The sequence below is a fragment of the Fukomys damarensis genome, unplaced genomic scaffold (genome assembly GCF_012274545.1).
Source record: "Fukomys damarensis isolate Sample0158 unplaced genomic scaffold, DMR_v1.0_HiC HiC_scaffold_27, whole genome shotgun sequence".
In the NCBI taxonomy this organism is placed as follows: domain Eukaryota; kingdom Metazoa; phylum Chordata; class Mammalia; order Rodentia; family Bathyergidae; genus Fukomys; species Fukomys damarensis.
This window is the reverse complement of record NW_022900939.1, coordinates 4,880,073-4,897,015: the sequence shown is the minus strand read 5'-3', so window position 1 is coordinate 4,897,015 and position 16,943 is coordinate 4,880,073. Positions and strand designations below refer to the sequence as shown.

The 16,943-nt window shown below is 38.5% G+C and overlaps 1 protein-coding gene across 1 annotated transcript; it reads right to left on the bottom strand.

Annotated features, from left to right (window-relative positions):
- Window positions 1–6,014: 6,014 nt before the first annotated feature.
- Window positions 6,015–6,944, bottom strand: LOC104854089 (olfactory receptor 4A15). Its single transcript, XM_010612385.1, has one exon. It carries the CDS (start codon window positions 6,942–6,944, stop codon window positions 6,015–6,017), a length of 930 nt encoding a protein of 309 aa, XP_010610687.1.
- Window positions 6,945–16,943: the final 9,999 nt, after the last annotated feature.

The following is a 16,943-nucleotide window of genomic DNA, read 5'->3' as shown; positions in this document are numbered from 1 at the left end:
TTGGAATGAAACCTTAGGAAAGAGTAACATCATGGCAGGCACTATACAAATTTAGTAGCCATGACTAGTGAATAAGGAAATAAGAACAAGAATGAATTGTTTTATAACTTAATCATAATATCCTTTGAGCCAAAAATATTTAAACAATATTGAAAGTTATTCCTTGCTACACACTGTTGTAATTACATAAAATAGCAGTGCACGAAACAGCACACAGCATTTCTCTCACAAGGGTTATCATCAGGGAAGATATAGACATATGATAAATGAATACACACACACCAGTCTCTAAAAAAAAAAAAAAAACACCTTCAGGAAAAATTAGGTAAAATGAGAGACTGAAAGTATGTCATTGTAGACCGTGAAGAAAGTCCTCTCTGATTTCTGTGCAGAAGCATGAGGCAATTTTGAGGAACCTACACAGAGTCCTTTGAGAATATGTATTGGAAACACAAACACAAAATGCAAAATCATGAGAAGAAAATGTGCTCATTATGTTGAAACAACAAATGACCACAAGTTAGAATGGCGTGAGAAACAAAGGTAGAAAACTTATAATTAAAATTTAATTGTGCATATTGCCTATAACTGCCTATCTTCATCATTGGAATTTAAGGTCTATGAGTGATACAGAGAATTTCTGCAAATAATCTAAAAACCTACAAAATGTTAGGGAAATGAAAAATGACCTCTGCTGTCTGTAACAGCAATCAGTTTTGTGTAGTTCAAAATTAACAGACACCAGAGGCATTGACCATGAAGTGGGACATCTGGCCTCATACCCAACCTTGAACACCCCCTTCCTGTGCACTGGAACAGATAGGTAGATGAATCTTAAGGTAAACTCATTAACTACAAGGAATTGTTACATCTAGGTTTAAGTTGACAGTCCTGTTACTGTAATTTGTACATGGGTAATGTGAACTGAGGAAGTGAAATGTACCCACCTGAATGAGATCACAGCTGTAAGACCTATAAAAGAGGAAGCTGCAACCCAGTGGAAGGTCGAGCACTGGCATTGCTCTCAGTGCGATTGACCTTTTGTTGACAAAATAAAGTTTTTATTATTTTGCTTCCATTCAGTTTGTCTCTATGTGGGTGTCACTTGCCAATTCCTCTTGCAACATTTGGTGGAAGAGGTGCACCCCAGGATTTCCTGGGTTCCCTTTCTAGGACTCGGAGGCCAGCTCGCTGGCAGCAGATCTCTCAAACCCAGAACAGAGATAGCAGAAAGAAGGTGAGTGAGTGAACTCATCCGTCTGAATGTTTAGATTCCCTGAGCAACCTCCAGTTTGTTTTGCTTTTATTTTGGTTCTTAATTGAACATTTGGGCATATTACAGATTGGAGGCACTCTGTTCTCTGCCATTTGTGAGGATTTATGTTCTCAATTTGGGCAAATATAGAGTGCAAGCCTAATCACCCTACATTCTTTGCCATTTGTGAGGGTTTCAATTGCCCTCAATTTGTTATTGTGCTTTGAAAGGGGCTCCAGGGAGGGAATGTGTTAACTTCTTGTGTGATTGTGTGTGTGAAAGAGATTCAGTTAGGAGAGTGAGTAGAATGAGCTACAAAGGCATTCAGTAGCCTCGTCTGTGCACCAGGACAAAGGGAGGAGGTGTGTACACTTAAAGATCCCTCCCTGAGTTGCAGAGCTTGTGCGTGGACTGTTTCTGTGATTCCATGGCTAACGTCTAATATGAACAAAACAGAACACTAATGAGACAATGTCCCTTAGTTCTGACGTGGCTGATAGTTGTTGAGAGTCCCATTGGCAGGACTAGTAAATGTGTGAGCAATACCCACTCCTTGTTTGTCCTGTATCACTGGACAAGGGAATATCTAGTGATCATGGGAAATGCAAATACTAAACCAACTGTTCTTGAGGGCATGATTCAGAATTTTGATAAAGGCTTTGTGGGGGATTATGGAGTAAAATTAAGATCAAAAGATGCTCAGGAAGCTTTGTGAGTTATTGTGGCCTCAACTAAACCAGTCTTGGTCTTCAGGGGGAACTCTAGACAAAAGAAAAGTTATCTCCCTTTGTTTTTAACTGAGACTTTTATAACTTGGAGCCTTGTGTGCTCTGTTTTTTGGGCCTGAACAACCCAGTCTGAGAACCCCTCAAGCTCCTACTCCACAGAAATCAGCTGCGGATGAGGACTGTTTAGTTTTGGTATAGAACAACTGCTTGACAAATCTGCTGTTTTTCACACAATGGACTTGCCCCTTTGGAGGAAATCGAGCTGCCTCCCTTCCTGTTGAGCTGCTAAGATCCCAGGTATGGAGGAGGTAAGGGCAAAAACATGAGGAGAACTGCTTGGCCTTACTGCACTGGAGGGTGCAGATGGAGAACCATGGTCAGACTCAGAGAGAATGGAGCAGGGCTTGCACTCAACTTGGAAAGAACTAAAACGAGAAAACAAATCTTTTATGGCCTGAAAACAGTGAGGAAAGCTAAAAAAAATACAGCAAAATAGAGGGAAAAACACTCCAGGCTTTAAGAGCCCCAAGACCAGCACCATGTTATCAGCCTGATGCTGCCTGCAAAGGTCTGGAATCCAAGACAAAGTCAGAGAAACTGCAGCTGTGTTTTACTAGACATCAAGAGATTTTTACAGGACAAATCAAGTTACAAATTTTAACTATTTGATAAATGTATCTTTGTTTCAATTTGAGTTAAGTTTAATTGGTGTGCTTAAAACACTTGTGTACACTGCAAATTCTTGAATTGTGATTATAGGGTTAACTTGCTCTTTTCTATACCTTGTTGATGAAGAACTCAAGGTTAATACTGTTCAATTGGCAGCCAGTCAAATTTTAAAATGTAGCAATCTGAAAACAAGAGACAAAAAGGGACACTTCAAAATTTTAACAGCTGAAGACAAGTTTGTTATATATAGAAGGTTTATAGTAAATGAGACAGTGGAGGAAAAATATCAAGAAAGCTATAAGTAAAATAGATATTCTTTTGATATAAAAGGATTTTGTATGTTTGTCTTGTTAAAAGGATAGAGATATACCAGACCAAGGTACATCAAGAAGATGTTCTGAAGTGATTTATCAAGGAAATATGTATGTTTGCTTGTTGGTTTCAAGTTTGGTATAAAAGGTTTACATTTACAGTCATAAAGAGCTTTCATTCCTTCTGATTCTAATTCTACAGGAGAGCTCTGTTAATTGATCTGCAAAAGTTTTGACTAGTCTCTTTTTTTAACTAGTCTTAATTAAAAGAGTTGTTATAATTTAATTTGCCAAATATATTTGAATACACACTAACTTCATAAATTGTCTTATATGTTTGCCTGTATCTCTCCAGTTGTTTGAAAGTGTTTGTCCAATTGTATTTTTATCAAAATGACGTCAAAGACACAAATAAATTGTTAATTTCTACAACCTGGTTTTACAAGTTGAAAAATTATCAAGATAAATATAAACTTTTAGGTTTGGATAGATGCCTGTTGGTAAATAAAAAAGGCAGCTGCTCAGAAAAATTTATTCTGGTCTTTGTTCTTTAATGGGAGCCCCAATAATTTTCATAACCTTCTGAAAATATATACCCCCAATAAACATCTCTAAATATGTTGTTATAAAATGTTTACATTGGCTATCATCAAAGGATTGGATTGTAAACATGTTATTGTGATATGTTTATGATGGTCATTTCAAAATATAATATTTTCTGTGGATAAACAGAGTTATTAAAAGGGATGGCCCTCCTTGTTTATGAGTTCTGGCCGCTGCAGTTATGCTAATTAAGGAACCTGACAAGATAACCTTAGGACAGGAATTTACTATTCAGGCTCCCCATGCCTTCCTAGAAGTGTTGAAAAACAGAGGACATCAGTGGCTCTCAAATAATAGAGTCACATAATATCAGGCCATTATCTGTGAGAACCCCTGTCATTGTTTTGTTCCAATTAAAACCTTGAATCCTGCTGTCTTTTGCCCTTGGAACCTGGCCCCCTTCATCATGGCTGTCTCAATGTCACCAACTAGCTGCTCTCAAGTCATCTGGATCTGCAAATAACCCTACTGCCTGATGCTGACTTCATCCTGTTCATGGATGGGAACAGTTTCATGGAAAATGGGGTACGTTATGCTGGCTAAGTTGAAATGGTCCAAGTGGGACCCCTCCCCACTGGATGGTCAGCTCATCAAGAGGAGCTTTGGGCACCCATACAGGCTCTCTGATGGGCAAAGGGGAAGAGGGTAAATATTTATACAGACTCCCCTTATGCCTTTGCTACCCTATATATGCATTGCAAAATATATAAAGGGCATGATATTCTCACAGCGGAGGGCAAACAGATTGAAAATAAACAGGAACTAATACCATTATTGGAAACAATGTGGGTACTGATAAAATAGCAATGATGCATTGCTCAGGGCACCAAAAAGGAAAAGATTCAATAACAAAAGGCAATGCTAAAGCAGTTATAGAAGACAAAAAGGCAGCTAAACAGAAGCTTCAGATGGCCATATTCACCTGTGCACAAAAGAGGAAAATGGAGTTACAAAGGCTCCTAGCTGCTATAAAATACTGGGGGTCTGAGTTTATGTTAAAAATTAGAAAAAGACCCCTTTGCAACCTATATGGAAAGTACCACATGAGGCACTTACAGTTACTCCCACAGCTGTCAAGATGGCTAAGTCCAACCATAGATTCACCACTCTAGAGTGAAGTGACCAAGAAATCCATGGATTCTTTTCTGGGTGGGCCTTGGCTGGAGGGTTTGCTGGAACCTCTGGGGTTGGGGTAGATCTCTGGCTGGGATCTGCCTGTAGCCTAGCTGGTCTGGACTACGCTGCTGCTCCCTGGGATCTATGCACACTCAGTGATGCCAAGGGGTGGGCCTCTGACTGAAGCTTTTGCACTCTTGCAGCTTTTTCCTTTTTCCTTGCCTGAGCCTCTGGGATTGGGGTGGATCCCTGGCTGGTATCTACCTGCAGCTGGGCCAGTCTGGAGCACACCCCTGTTCCCTAGGATCTGTGAACACTCACTGATCCTATGGGGTTGTCCTCTTACTGAATCTTGTGGGCCTGTGCAGCTCTTTTCTGGGTGGGCCTTGGCTGGGCAGGTTTACCCAAGCCTCTGGGGTTGAGTCAGATTCCTGGCTGGGATTTGCCTGTAGCTGGGCCACTCTGGACCACAGCTCAGCTTCCCAGTGTCTGGGCACACACCCCAACGCTATGGGGTGGCTCTTCCTCATTAATTTGCTTTCAAAAGTAGCCTCAAAATATTTTAGTTCTTTTTGTGCATGTGTTTTTTTCCCTCCTTTCCTTCCCTCCCCTCTCTATCTCTTGGTCCCATTCCCATCTGCAAAAGATCTGTCTCCGTCTATATTTTATTTTGCTACTTATTTATTTACTTATGTTTTGTGTGTCCAGTATAAAGAGAAACCATGCAACCTTCAAGCATTTAAAAAATATATATTTCACTTAACATTATGGCCTCAAGATATATCCATTTTCCTATAAATGACTCTTTTATCTTTCCTTATGGCAGAGCAGTACTCCACTGTGTGTAAATACTATATATGTCTTCATCCACTTATCTGTTAATGGACAGCTAGGATTCTTTCAAGATCTAGCTATTATGAGGGATGTGGCTATTATGTACTGCAAACATGTACTAATGAGAATAAAAACTGAAAAAAAAATCTTCTTAAGTGTCTACAGGATCTATGCCATAATTTAATGGATTTTTTTTGTTGCCATGAAGAGCAGTGTATTTTCATTATTTAAATATTTAAGCCTCATTTCAATAAAAATTGAAAAACAAAGTTTCAAACTGACATTTATTTTTTCAGCAGGACTCATCTTTTATTCATCTTCTCTTATTCTCTGTAAGGTTGAACTTAGTCACAAAAGAGAATTTATTGTACCCTTTGATGGATTTACATAAGAAACAGAAGTCACAGAGACTCCATTGTGTTGGCAACAGTGTCTTTGTTAGACTTCATGGTGTGGTTGTGGGATTACGAGAAAATAACCTCGATGTCAGTCATACGCTTATATTCGGCCAGTATTTAACTTCCTGCACCAGAGTTTTTTCATAGCATTTTTCATTTCTGAATTTCTCAGGGTGTATATTAAAGGATTCAGCATGGGAGTAATCACTGTAAAAACCACACTTATAGGTTTATCAATGGGAAAGGTAGAAACAGGTCTAACATAAACAAAAATACAGGGAACAAAAAAGAGGACAACCACAGTGATGTGGGAGCTGCAGGTAGAAAGGGCCTTGCGCCTCCCTTCCTGACCATGAGTTTTAAGGGAGTTGAGGATGATTCCATAGGAGAGGAGGAGGAGGATGAAGACCACCATACAGATGGCTCCACCGTTGGCCACCACAGTGAGGCCAATCAGGTAGGTGTCAGTGCAGGCAAGCTCCAGTAATGGGTACATGTCACACATGAAATGATCCATGACATTGGGGCCACAGAAGGGGAGATTATACACAGATACAAGTTGAATCACAGAGTGTGAAAATCCTCCAGCCCAGGACACTACCAAAAAAAGGATGCAAACCTTTCGGTTCATGATGGTCAGATAGTGCAGAGGCTTACAGATGGCCACATAGCGGTCATAGGCCATTGCCACCAGAAGGAAGACCTCAGCAGCAGCAAATAGGTGCTCTATAAATAGCTGAACCATGCAGGCTGGGAAGGAAATGGTCTTCCTATCACTGAGCAGGTCTATCAGCAACTTGGGTGAGAAAGCAGTTGAATAAAAAGCATCTAGGAGTGACAGATAGGCAAGGAAGAAGTACATTGGAGAGCCCAAGGAGGAGCTGGCAAGGACAGTCACCATGATGAGGAGATTGCCCAGCACTGTCACAATGTAGATGAGTAAAAACATGACAAATAATGCTGTTTGTGCACTGGGATCCTGAGTGAGGCCCAGGAGGACAAATTCTGTGACATTGTTAACCTTTCCCATTCAGTCGTCCAGAAGGCTTGCTTCAGAGATGAGAGCTCAGGAGAGCAGTACCTGCCAGGAAACTGTGGCCAGGACCATGAGTCCATTCTGTCACGGAGTGCATCTTCATCATTATGTGTTCCACAGTGATGAACACACAGCAAACATTTCATTACTTGTTTTCATTTTTCTGTTCCAAGAAGCCCAATAAAACTTTTCTTGGTGATCCTATTTCTCCTCAGATGATTTTTTTTGGGAAGACTCACTGTTATTGGTTCTAGCTCTGTCATAGAGAAGATCAGTGAAAAGCCCAATCACCATTCACAGACTTAATAACTCCTTCTCCTAGATGTGTCATATCTTGACACAGAAGTCAGCAGTACTGCACAGGGAAAGTCTTCCTGATGCCAAGCAGTGTTCTCTCTAGTGCCGATAATGAATTCTAGATATGTGAGCTAGTGACTCGGTGACTTTAATTCACAGTATTTGCATGGGATAAAGTTACCATATGATCTGTACTACGCTCAAGACAACTCCTTTTCTGGGACATTCAGGTGAGAACTGTTGCACCCTACCACACTAGATCATCAGTCTTTCATGCATCAAAGAGTGTTCAGTCTTTTTTAGTATCTTGATGTCTTAAGATAATAGATTTTGAAATGTATCAACTTTAACATGACATAGCACATTGATGCCTGCAGCAATTACTATATTTAAATATGAATCCTGTCCAATATATTTTCACCTATACCAAGTTCCTAGCAAATTTGTTTTTTATCCTGATTTTTTCGCAATTATTTTTTATTGAACTGGACTAATTCATGCCTAGGGACAGCAACATATTAACAACTGGTACTGTATTTCATTTTTAGGACTCTTACAGTAAGCTAGGTCCTAAGAAAGGGGAAAAATAGAAAATGGAAAGAGGGGTAGAGAATAGTGTGACATTGTGTTGCATATAAGACTCCCTAGGTACTGAGGATGCTTAAAAAGAGAATTCAGTGTGCAAGTTCCAAAAAGCAGTCTCCTTGAGGGAGAAGCCCATCCTTCCTCAGTATGAAAAGGCATGGGTTTGTATGTTTCTCTAAACATGCTCACAGACATTTCTCAGCACATGGAAACATAAAGGAATTGAATTCGGAGAGCTCAGAACCCTTTCCATTGCAAATATTCACAGCACTATTAGTGCAGGCCTACCACTTCTTACTTTGTAGATGTTTTACTATTTTTCATCTTTTAAGAGCATATAGCAAGTTTCAAGCTTCTTACTGTCACTTCACAAATGCCAGGCTGAAGTAAATGAAATGGAACATCGACAGGACCAAATAATGACCCTAAGTTTTCCACCCAGTGTCTACCTAAGCAGGACCCAGGAACCCTCGGAGAGAGCACGGCATCGTCGTGGCCAATGTGGCTGCTGGACTGTGGTGCTGTTGAGTTATTTACTGGAGCATTTGTGTCTCTCTGTACAAGTGCTCACTTTGCTGGGATAATTTTAAGATTCACCCAGAAGAGTCGACATCAACAACCAGAGCATAATAGACATTTATTCCACTACTTTCTAGCATAGTTGATAATAAATGTAATTTTATATTTTCTAATACAAATATATACCTAAAAGAAATTATACCTCTTTGTTAGTGTATTATGCAACATATAATGTCTTATAAAGTATAAGGTAAAAAATCCATTAGTTTTTTTCTTGTACATGTAATATCTATCACTTGTCATTTGACAAAGAGTAAAGTAACAACCTATCAAGTGTAATACTAAAACAAATGTACTTTGCCTGCTCTAATTAATATCTGTGTTTTGCTGGCTTTGTTAGTGCAAGCAGATACCTCCCATGAGAGTGTAAGGCATTGGTGCACTTCAGTACATCACAGGCTTTTTCAGCGAGTGTCCACTGTTAGATGTCTTCTGATCTCACATTTGTTTCTCTTCCTATGTCTGGAAAATCAAGGTTTCTTTCACTGAGGATACCTGCTGATGTCTCAGGTAGCTCCCTGTGATCATAAAACGCATGAAAATGGAAGGCCGATCAGTGAATCTAGAAATAGTTTCACCTGGTTACTGTTTCCGTACTTCAAAATAGTCTTCCCATTACCTCAGTCTGTCAGAGAAATCTTAAGTTGTAGAAAGCAGATGCCTACGGTATAAAGACGTATAAATAACAAAATTTATTGTATAAAAGGCATCGAATATTCTCACCCTCTGGAAGATTTTCTTCTTGGAAAAACAAACGATCTATGATTGCATAATTATGTAAATTTGATCTAATCAGGGGAAATTAACCTCACCACACCCATTGTTTGGTAGAATAAATAAAACTTTTAACAACACTAGAATTAGTTATACAGAATGTTCTCAAATATGATGAAGACATAAAAATAAAGCTTTACTAGGAGATGCACAATATTGTTCATTCACTTACCTATTAATTTCTGTACCTAACAGAGCAAAAACTGACATGCAACTTCATGAGATTTACAGACCCATGAAGACATTTCAATATGTCAATATTTATAGTACCAAGGCACTTTAAAATTTTCACCTGCTGGGAAAATGTCTTTATAGGAAAGAAAGCTGCTATGTGTTCAACCTAATTAGTGGAAACTTCCATGGCTAAACGCATTATTTGATGGTCACATAAATAAAAAATTACAACACAAAAATTGACTGTGTCATTTTTTCATAATTTCAATCACGTATGATAAAATAACAAACAAGGACTTTGCCTTCAGAGTTTCCAGTGACAGTCATGTGCCGGAACGAGAAACCCTGCACCCAAAAAATAGGCTGGGATTCCACTTTTTGAAACAGTCGTGATGCAAGTTTTGTTTCTCACAAGTAGAAACAGAACACTTTGGTTATCTTCCAAGTGGCAGTTTCCTAAGGTCCTTTTCCTTCCCCATTAAAACCATGTCCCTTTATCTCCCAAATTCATCTTAAGAAACTGAACTATCCTACTGACTTCTAAAAACAACAATGGTATAAGAAGAAAGAAACACACCTCCAGGACCTGTTATCAGCTGACAACATGTTCCAGCCGGGCAGAATTTGAGTTTTTGGAATCCTCCTGTGTCATTCTAACAGGAGAATAATTATTCCATGGACACATGCAGATACGGTTGATGATGTTTTTGCATCGTCACTATTTTTAATAGATGCATTTGTTAGAATGTTTGGAACAGATTCAAGTGACATCATCTCCCTGAACAGGTTTCTTCCCATGATGATCCCAAGAGGATAGAGACTTCAGTTTTTCCAGGACAGAATAGCTGATCGGAAGTGATACGAAAACCTCTAATATGAAAAGATTCCAGAATGTAATGATTAATTAGCAATGGGTTGAAATATTTAGTGACGGCAAAGAATATTCAAACCAGCATAAAATGGCTACACGGTCATCACTGACTCGCATCCCAGCCAAGACACCTTGGCTCTGAAGCCCTGCATGTCCATTTTGAGTGTCTTTTCTCAAAAATAATTCTAAAAGTCATCAGTGAAAACCTGAAAATCCGAGAGAAAGTGTCTATAGTTCCTTTATCTTGAGGGAAAACAAATCAAATTAGTGGTTTGCCAGGAGAAATATCTTTTGTAAACAAGCAGGCTTTCTTGTGGGAGCACAAAGAAACTTACTCTTGACGTAGAGGAGTAAAAATTACAACAATATTCGAAGGAACTTAAACAGCTTCATTCATCTAAATTTTATTCAATTACAGTTAATTGTGTATTTTACTTCTCCAGCATATCCAGTTTTAAAAAATAGTTTTTACTGGTACATTTTAGGTAGACAGTACAGTTACATTCACTATTGGGATGTTGTACCTTTACATGACGTGTCTTGGTTCTTATTTTTTCCCCATTCCCCTGGCCTCCCTTCCCCCCTCCACCCTTCCCTATTTATAACGACTTTGTTTCCATTTTTTCCTTTTCTCTTATTTTTTTCTCTTCACTTTTTACCTTTACCCTACCCCTCAGATTTGCCCTAAACCGTTAGGCCTTTTCTTCCAATTACAATTATCAATTACACATTTTGACCTTATTTTCACTTTTCTGGGTTCCTGTTGCATGAAGAGCTGTTTCCCATCCTGTTACTCTCAGTCTATGAATTTCTTTGTGGATTAAGCATATTGTTGGTTTTTGCTTCTTGATCCATTCTGCCAGCCTGTTTCTTTTGATTGGTGAATTGAAGCCATTAACATTGATGGTTATAACTGTTACATATTGACTTGTCATTGTCGTGTTATTTTCCTGTTGTTGGTTCTTTTATTTTTTATTTTTACCTCTCTCCCTTTAATTTCTTACCTTGCCTGATCTATTTGCTCTTTTGGCCCTTATGGAGTTGTGGTCTTCATTTTCTTTTTCCAGGATATTGTTTAGAAGTGTTTGGAGTGCTGGTTTGGTGTTCATCAAATTTTTCAGGTGTTTTTTGTCTTGGAAGTATCCTATTTCCCCATCAATTTTGAAAGACAGTTTTGCAGGATACATCAGTCTAGGTTGGAGGTTGTTTTCTTTTAGGACTTGAAATACCTCAGTCTAGGATCTCCTTGACTCAAGGGTTTGTGTTGCAAAGTCTGCTGTGATTTTGATGGGCTTTCCTTTGTGTGTGATTTGTTTCTTTTCTCTAAAGCTTGTAGTATTTTGTTCTTCTCTTGGGTTTCTGGAATCTTGATTATTATATGTCTAGGTGTAGATTTTTTTGATCATAGCTATTTGGAGTCCTACATGCCTCACTTATCTGTATGTCAAATTCTTTTGCTCAGTTTGGGAAGTTTTCTGTCATTAATATTGTGAAAAGCTTTTTTTTTTTTAACTTCAGTTGTACTTTCTCCTGCTACTTCATGGATTCCTATCAGTCTTACATTATTCTTCTTTGCATCGTCTAGGAGTTGTTGGATTAATTTCTCATGTTCCCTTACAATTTTTGTGAGATCCTACTTTTCATTGTTACTAGTCTCCATCCTGTCTTCTGTACCTCATATCTTGTCTTCTGATTGGCTCAGTCTGTTATATAAACTTTCAATAGAATTTTTAATCTCCTGGATATCTGTTTGAATCTGTTTCATGAATTCTGTTTCTTTCCTATGTTGGGCATTAATGGTTTCCATTTCTTTCCTGTGATGGGCGCTCATGGCTGTTATCCTGGTTCTGAGCTCATGTATTTTTCTCTAGATTCTCTAGTCATGTCTTTCATTCTCCTCACCATCTCTGTGGTTAACTGGGAAATTATTTCTCTTTTGAATTTTTCTGGAGCCTCATTCATCTGTTTGGTTACTTCCTGTGCTATCAATTCAGGGTGCCCTGGTCATTGATTATCACACTTTTCTACCTCATTTCCCCCAGAATTTGCCCTTGGTAAGCTGGAAGTCTGTGTTGTTGATTGAGCCTTGTTTTAATGTCTTCCCGTTTTTATTGTTGGTATTGTCCTTGGTTTGATATCTGGGTTAATACTTTGATCTTCCTGTTGTAGCTGGTCTTTAGATTTTGAGTCTCTAATGACTCTGAGGCAATCTATTTTTCATTATACCATAAAGGGTAACTGATTAGATCAGGTGATACAATCAGCAACACAAAAGTATCAAGCACAGCTTAGAAAATAACAGTTTGTGGTAGTTATTAATTTATTACCTTTAACTGTGTGAATTAAATCAAAATCAAGGCTAGAACTCAGGACAATGGCCTTTCTGATGCCCCCTGTGCTTTTGTGGTATAAGTCTATGTGCCAGTACTGCCAGGAGGCCAGAGGTGCATGGGGGGGTGGGCTTTGTGGGGGCCGCAGGCACCTGTGCAGCTCTGCCTCCTACCGGCCTGCCACCACGGTCAGGGGGTTGGCATGAGGGCTGTTGGCCAGCTCCAGACAGTTCTGCCTCTTGCCCATCTGTTGATGAGGTCTGGGGCATGAGCGAGAGATTTAGCCCGGCTCTAGGCAGTTCCAACTCTTACTGGTCTCTCCAGCATATCCATTCTTTAAAAAATTAGTTTTATTGGTGCATTTTATGTATACAATATAATGACATTCATCATTGCAAATTTGTACCTTTACATAATATAGCTTGGTTCTTATTTTTCCCCATTCTCCTGCCCTCCCTGCAATCCCTTCGCCCCTCCCTATTTACAAAAAATTAGTTTGCATTTTTCCTTTTCTCATGTTAATTGCAGTGTCTCTTTTCACCAATTCCTTCCACTTCCCTTTCTCCTTTAGACATTTTCTTCCTATTTCACAATATCTATTATGTCTTTTGATTCTTTTTTACACTTTCAGTTTCTCACACCAGAGAAATTATTTGGTCTTTACACATGTGTCCACTTTATTTCATTTAAGAGTATGGCCTCGGGCATCAATTTAGCTATACATGACTCTAGTTTCTCACTCTTCATTGTTGAGTAGTATTCCATTTTATAAAAAACCCCATATTTTCTTTATCCAGTCTCCAGTTGATGGACATTTTGTGCTGTTTCCAAGTTTTAGCTATTACAAATTGTGTCACTATAAATATGGGTGAGCATATATCACTGTGGTATGATTCTTTCAATTCTTTTGGGAAGATGCCCATCAGGGGAATAGTTGGGACACATGGGATTTCTAATCTTAGTTGTTTGAGTGTCGCCATATTCATCACCATAGCAGTTGCACCAGTCTGCAGTCCCAACAACAATGGAGAAGGGTTCCTTTTTCCCCCAAACCCTGCAAGCTTTAGTTATTGGTTGATTTCTTGATAGCAACCATTCTTTTTGAGCTGAGGTGGAATCTTAGTGTTGTTTTCGTAACTCTCAAATGACCAGTGGTATTGAACATTTTTTTTCATATGATTATTTGCTATTCATTGTCTGAGAAATGTCTGTTCTCTTCAGATGCCCATTTTTGGATTGGATCTTTAAATTTCAGAGGTCTGATATTTTAAGTTCATTATATATTCTAGATAGTAGACCTCTGTCTGAAGAAGTGTTGGTAAATTTTTTTCCCACATTGTGAGTTGTCTCTTCACACTGTTGGTAGTTTTACTTGTCTTGCAGAAGCTTTTTAGTAAGAGGAGATTCCACTCGTTGACTCTTTGTGCTAATTCACATACAACTGAGGTTTTGTTCATGAAATATTTGGAACAGACTGAAATGAAGTAATCACCTCTTAACAGGGTTTTTCCCATGAAAATTCCCTAAGGGATGAAGACTGGATTTTTGCCAAGAAAGAGTAGCTGACTGCCAAGTGATATGAAGACCTGTAATGTGAAAAGGAAATTTCAGAGTAATGATTTGTACGCCCTGAGGTGCACACCCCATGAAGTGTTTAGGTCAGGCAAGTAAATGTAATCATCATGAAGGAGAGAGCAGCTCCAGTTCCCTCACTCACCCCACCCGTGAGAAGGACAGCTCCACTCTAACACTGAGAAGTATCTGTTCAGGGAGCCTGAGGCTGTGAGCAGGGATCTGTTAATTGGAGAATCTGCTGTCACCTGATTCTTGCAAAAATTAGACTAGATGATCACTGTTGTGCACTGTTACTTGGAGTGGAGGCTTGTGTTCAAAGTCCAAGTCTGTGTCAGCTGAAACCATAATGATTGTCACATCTGTTCATTCAGTCCCTTGATTTCAATTCAATATTAATCAAATAATGGATTCCACATGAAAAGTTATTTTTCAGAGCAGTGCTTATTTCTTCCCTCTTACTCACCTATGTTGGCTTTGGTATATGTGCCCTTAGCTTGTCTGAATATGATTAGTTGCATATTAAATATTCTGTGTTATAAAAACCTTGGGTGCAGGGTCACATACATAACTATCTGAAGCAACAAAAGAATATTTTTCTTTTTATTGAGTTTATTGGTACAATCTAGGTATACAATACAGTAACATTCATCATTGGGATCCTGTACCTTTACATAATAGGTCTTGATTCTCATTTTTTCCCCTTGTCCCTGCCCTCCCTTCACCCCTCCTCCCCTCCCCATTTACAAACACTTTATTTCCATTTTTTCAGTTTCTCATATTTTTTTCCTCTCCCTTATTACCTTTCCCCCATCCTTCCCACTTTCCCTACACCTTTAGCCCTTTACTTCCTATCTCACATTATTAATTATCACATTAGGATCCTGTTAAAGTTTCCCAAAATTCAATTTATATATATGTGTGTGCGTGTGTATGTGTGTGTGTGTATATATATATATATATAGACTAATAATAGTATGTTATGCATCGATAGCAGCAACAGCTTTTCCAGGTTCTCCCGTCATTTGAACAAAATTATAGACATTCAGCACATTACATTAAAAAAAAGAAAACAATAATATCCAGACAACAGCAAAGTTCTGCTGCTGCTGTGGTACCTGGTACCATTTTTTTAATTAGCATCTTAATCATCATCTGGAAAGAGAACATTCTAGAGTAATATCATTAATTATAGCTCTGATAAAGCATGGTCACTACTATGTATCATAAAGCAGGTACAAGATATTTTACATTCACAGAGGTATAATACAGTACTGTCCTACATCAATAATACTAGAATCAATTTGGGTTTGAAATTTGCTTTGTCTGCAAATAAGATTGCTACCCCTATTTTTTTCTGGGCTCCTGTCACATGGAGAATTGTTTTCTCTCTTTTCACTTTCATTCTATGGGCTTCTTTTTGCATTAGGTGTGTTTCTTGTATACAACATATTGTTGGATTTTGCTTCTTATTCCATTTTGCCAGTCTATTTCTCTTGATTGGTGAGTTGAGGCCATTGACATTGCTGGTTCTAACTGATATGTACTGACTTATTATTGACATGTCATTGGCCTTTTGTTGACTCTTTTTACTTTTTCACCTTCTCCTTTTAGTTTCTTGCCTTGCCTATTTGATTTGCTCTGTTGGGCCTCATGGTGTTGTTGCATTCATTGTCTTTTTCTAGGATCTTGTTTAGAATTGCTTGTAGTGCTGGTTTGGTATTCATGTAGTTTCTCAGGTGTTATTTGTCGTGGAAGTGTCTTATTTCCCCCTCCATTTTGAAAGAGAGTTTTGCTGGATACATCAGTCTAGTTTGGAGGTTGTTCTCTTTTAGTACTTGAAATATCTCATTCCAGGCTCTCTTTGCACCAAGGGTCTGTGTTGAAAAATCTGCTGTGATTCTGATGGGCTTTCCTTTGTATGTGATTTGTTTCTTTTCTCTTACTGCTTGTAGTATTTTGTTCTTCTGTTGGGTTTCTGGGATCTTGATTATTATATGTCTAGGTGTAGATTTTTTTTTGATTGTAGCTGTTTGGGGTCCTATATGCCTCAGTTATCTGAATGTCAAATTCTTCCCCTCTGTTTGGGAAGTTTTCTGTCATTAATTCTGCGAACAGTGTTTTAAGTCCTTTGTATTTTCTCCTGCTACTTCATGGATTCCTATCAGTCTTATGTTATTCTTCTTTGCATCATCTAGGAGTTGTTGGATCGATTTCTTATGATCCCTTACTGTTTTTAAGAGACCTCTCTTTTCATGGTCACTGACTGCAATCTTATCTCCTATATCTGAAAGTCTATCTTCACATTGTTTTATTCTGTTGTGTACACTTTCAATGGAGTGTTTAATCTCCTGGATATCTGTTTGAATCTGTTTTATGGATTCTATTTCTTTCCTATGTTGGGAGTTGATTTTTTCCATTTCTTTCTTATGCTGGGCCTTTATGGCTTCTATCATGGTCCTGAGCTCATCTATTTTTTCGTCAGTTTCTGCTCTAGAGTCTTGAATTACAACTTCCATTTTGCTCACTATCTCTGTGGTTATCTGTGAAATTATTTCTGTTTTGAATTTTTCTATAGCCTGATTGATCTGTTTTGTTACTTCCTGTGCTTTAAGTTCAGGGTGTCCTAGTGATTCACTATCGGCCTTTTCATCCTCATTTGCCCTACTGTTTGTCATTGGTGAACTGGAAGTCTGTCTTTGTGTCTTGCTTAAGTGTTTTCTCATTTTTATTTTTGTTGTTGGATTGTCCTTGGTTTAATCTCTGGATTATCACCCAAATCTTCCTGATATAGTTGCACCCTAGCTTCTG

Coding starts and splice junctions, on each gene's coding strand:
- LOC104854089 (XM_010612385.1), bottom strand. CDS start 6,944: ATGGGAAAGGTTAACAATGTCACAGAATTTGTCCTCCTGGGCCTCACT.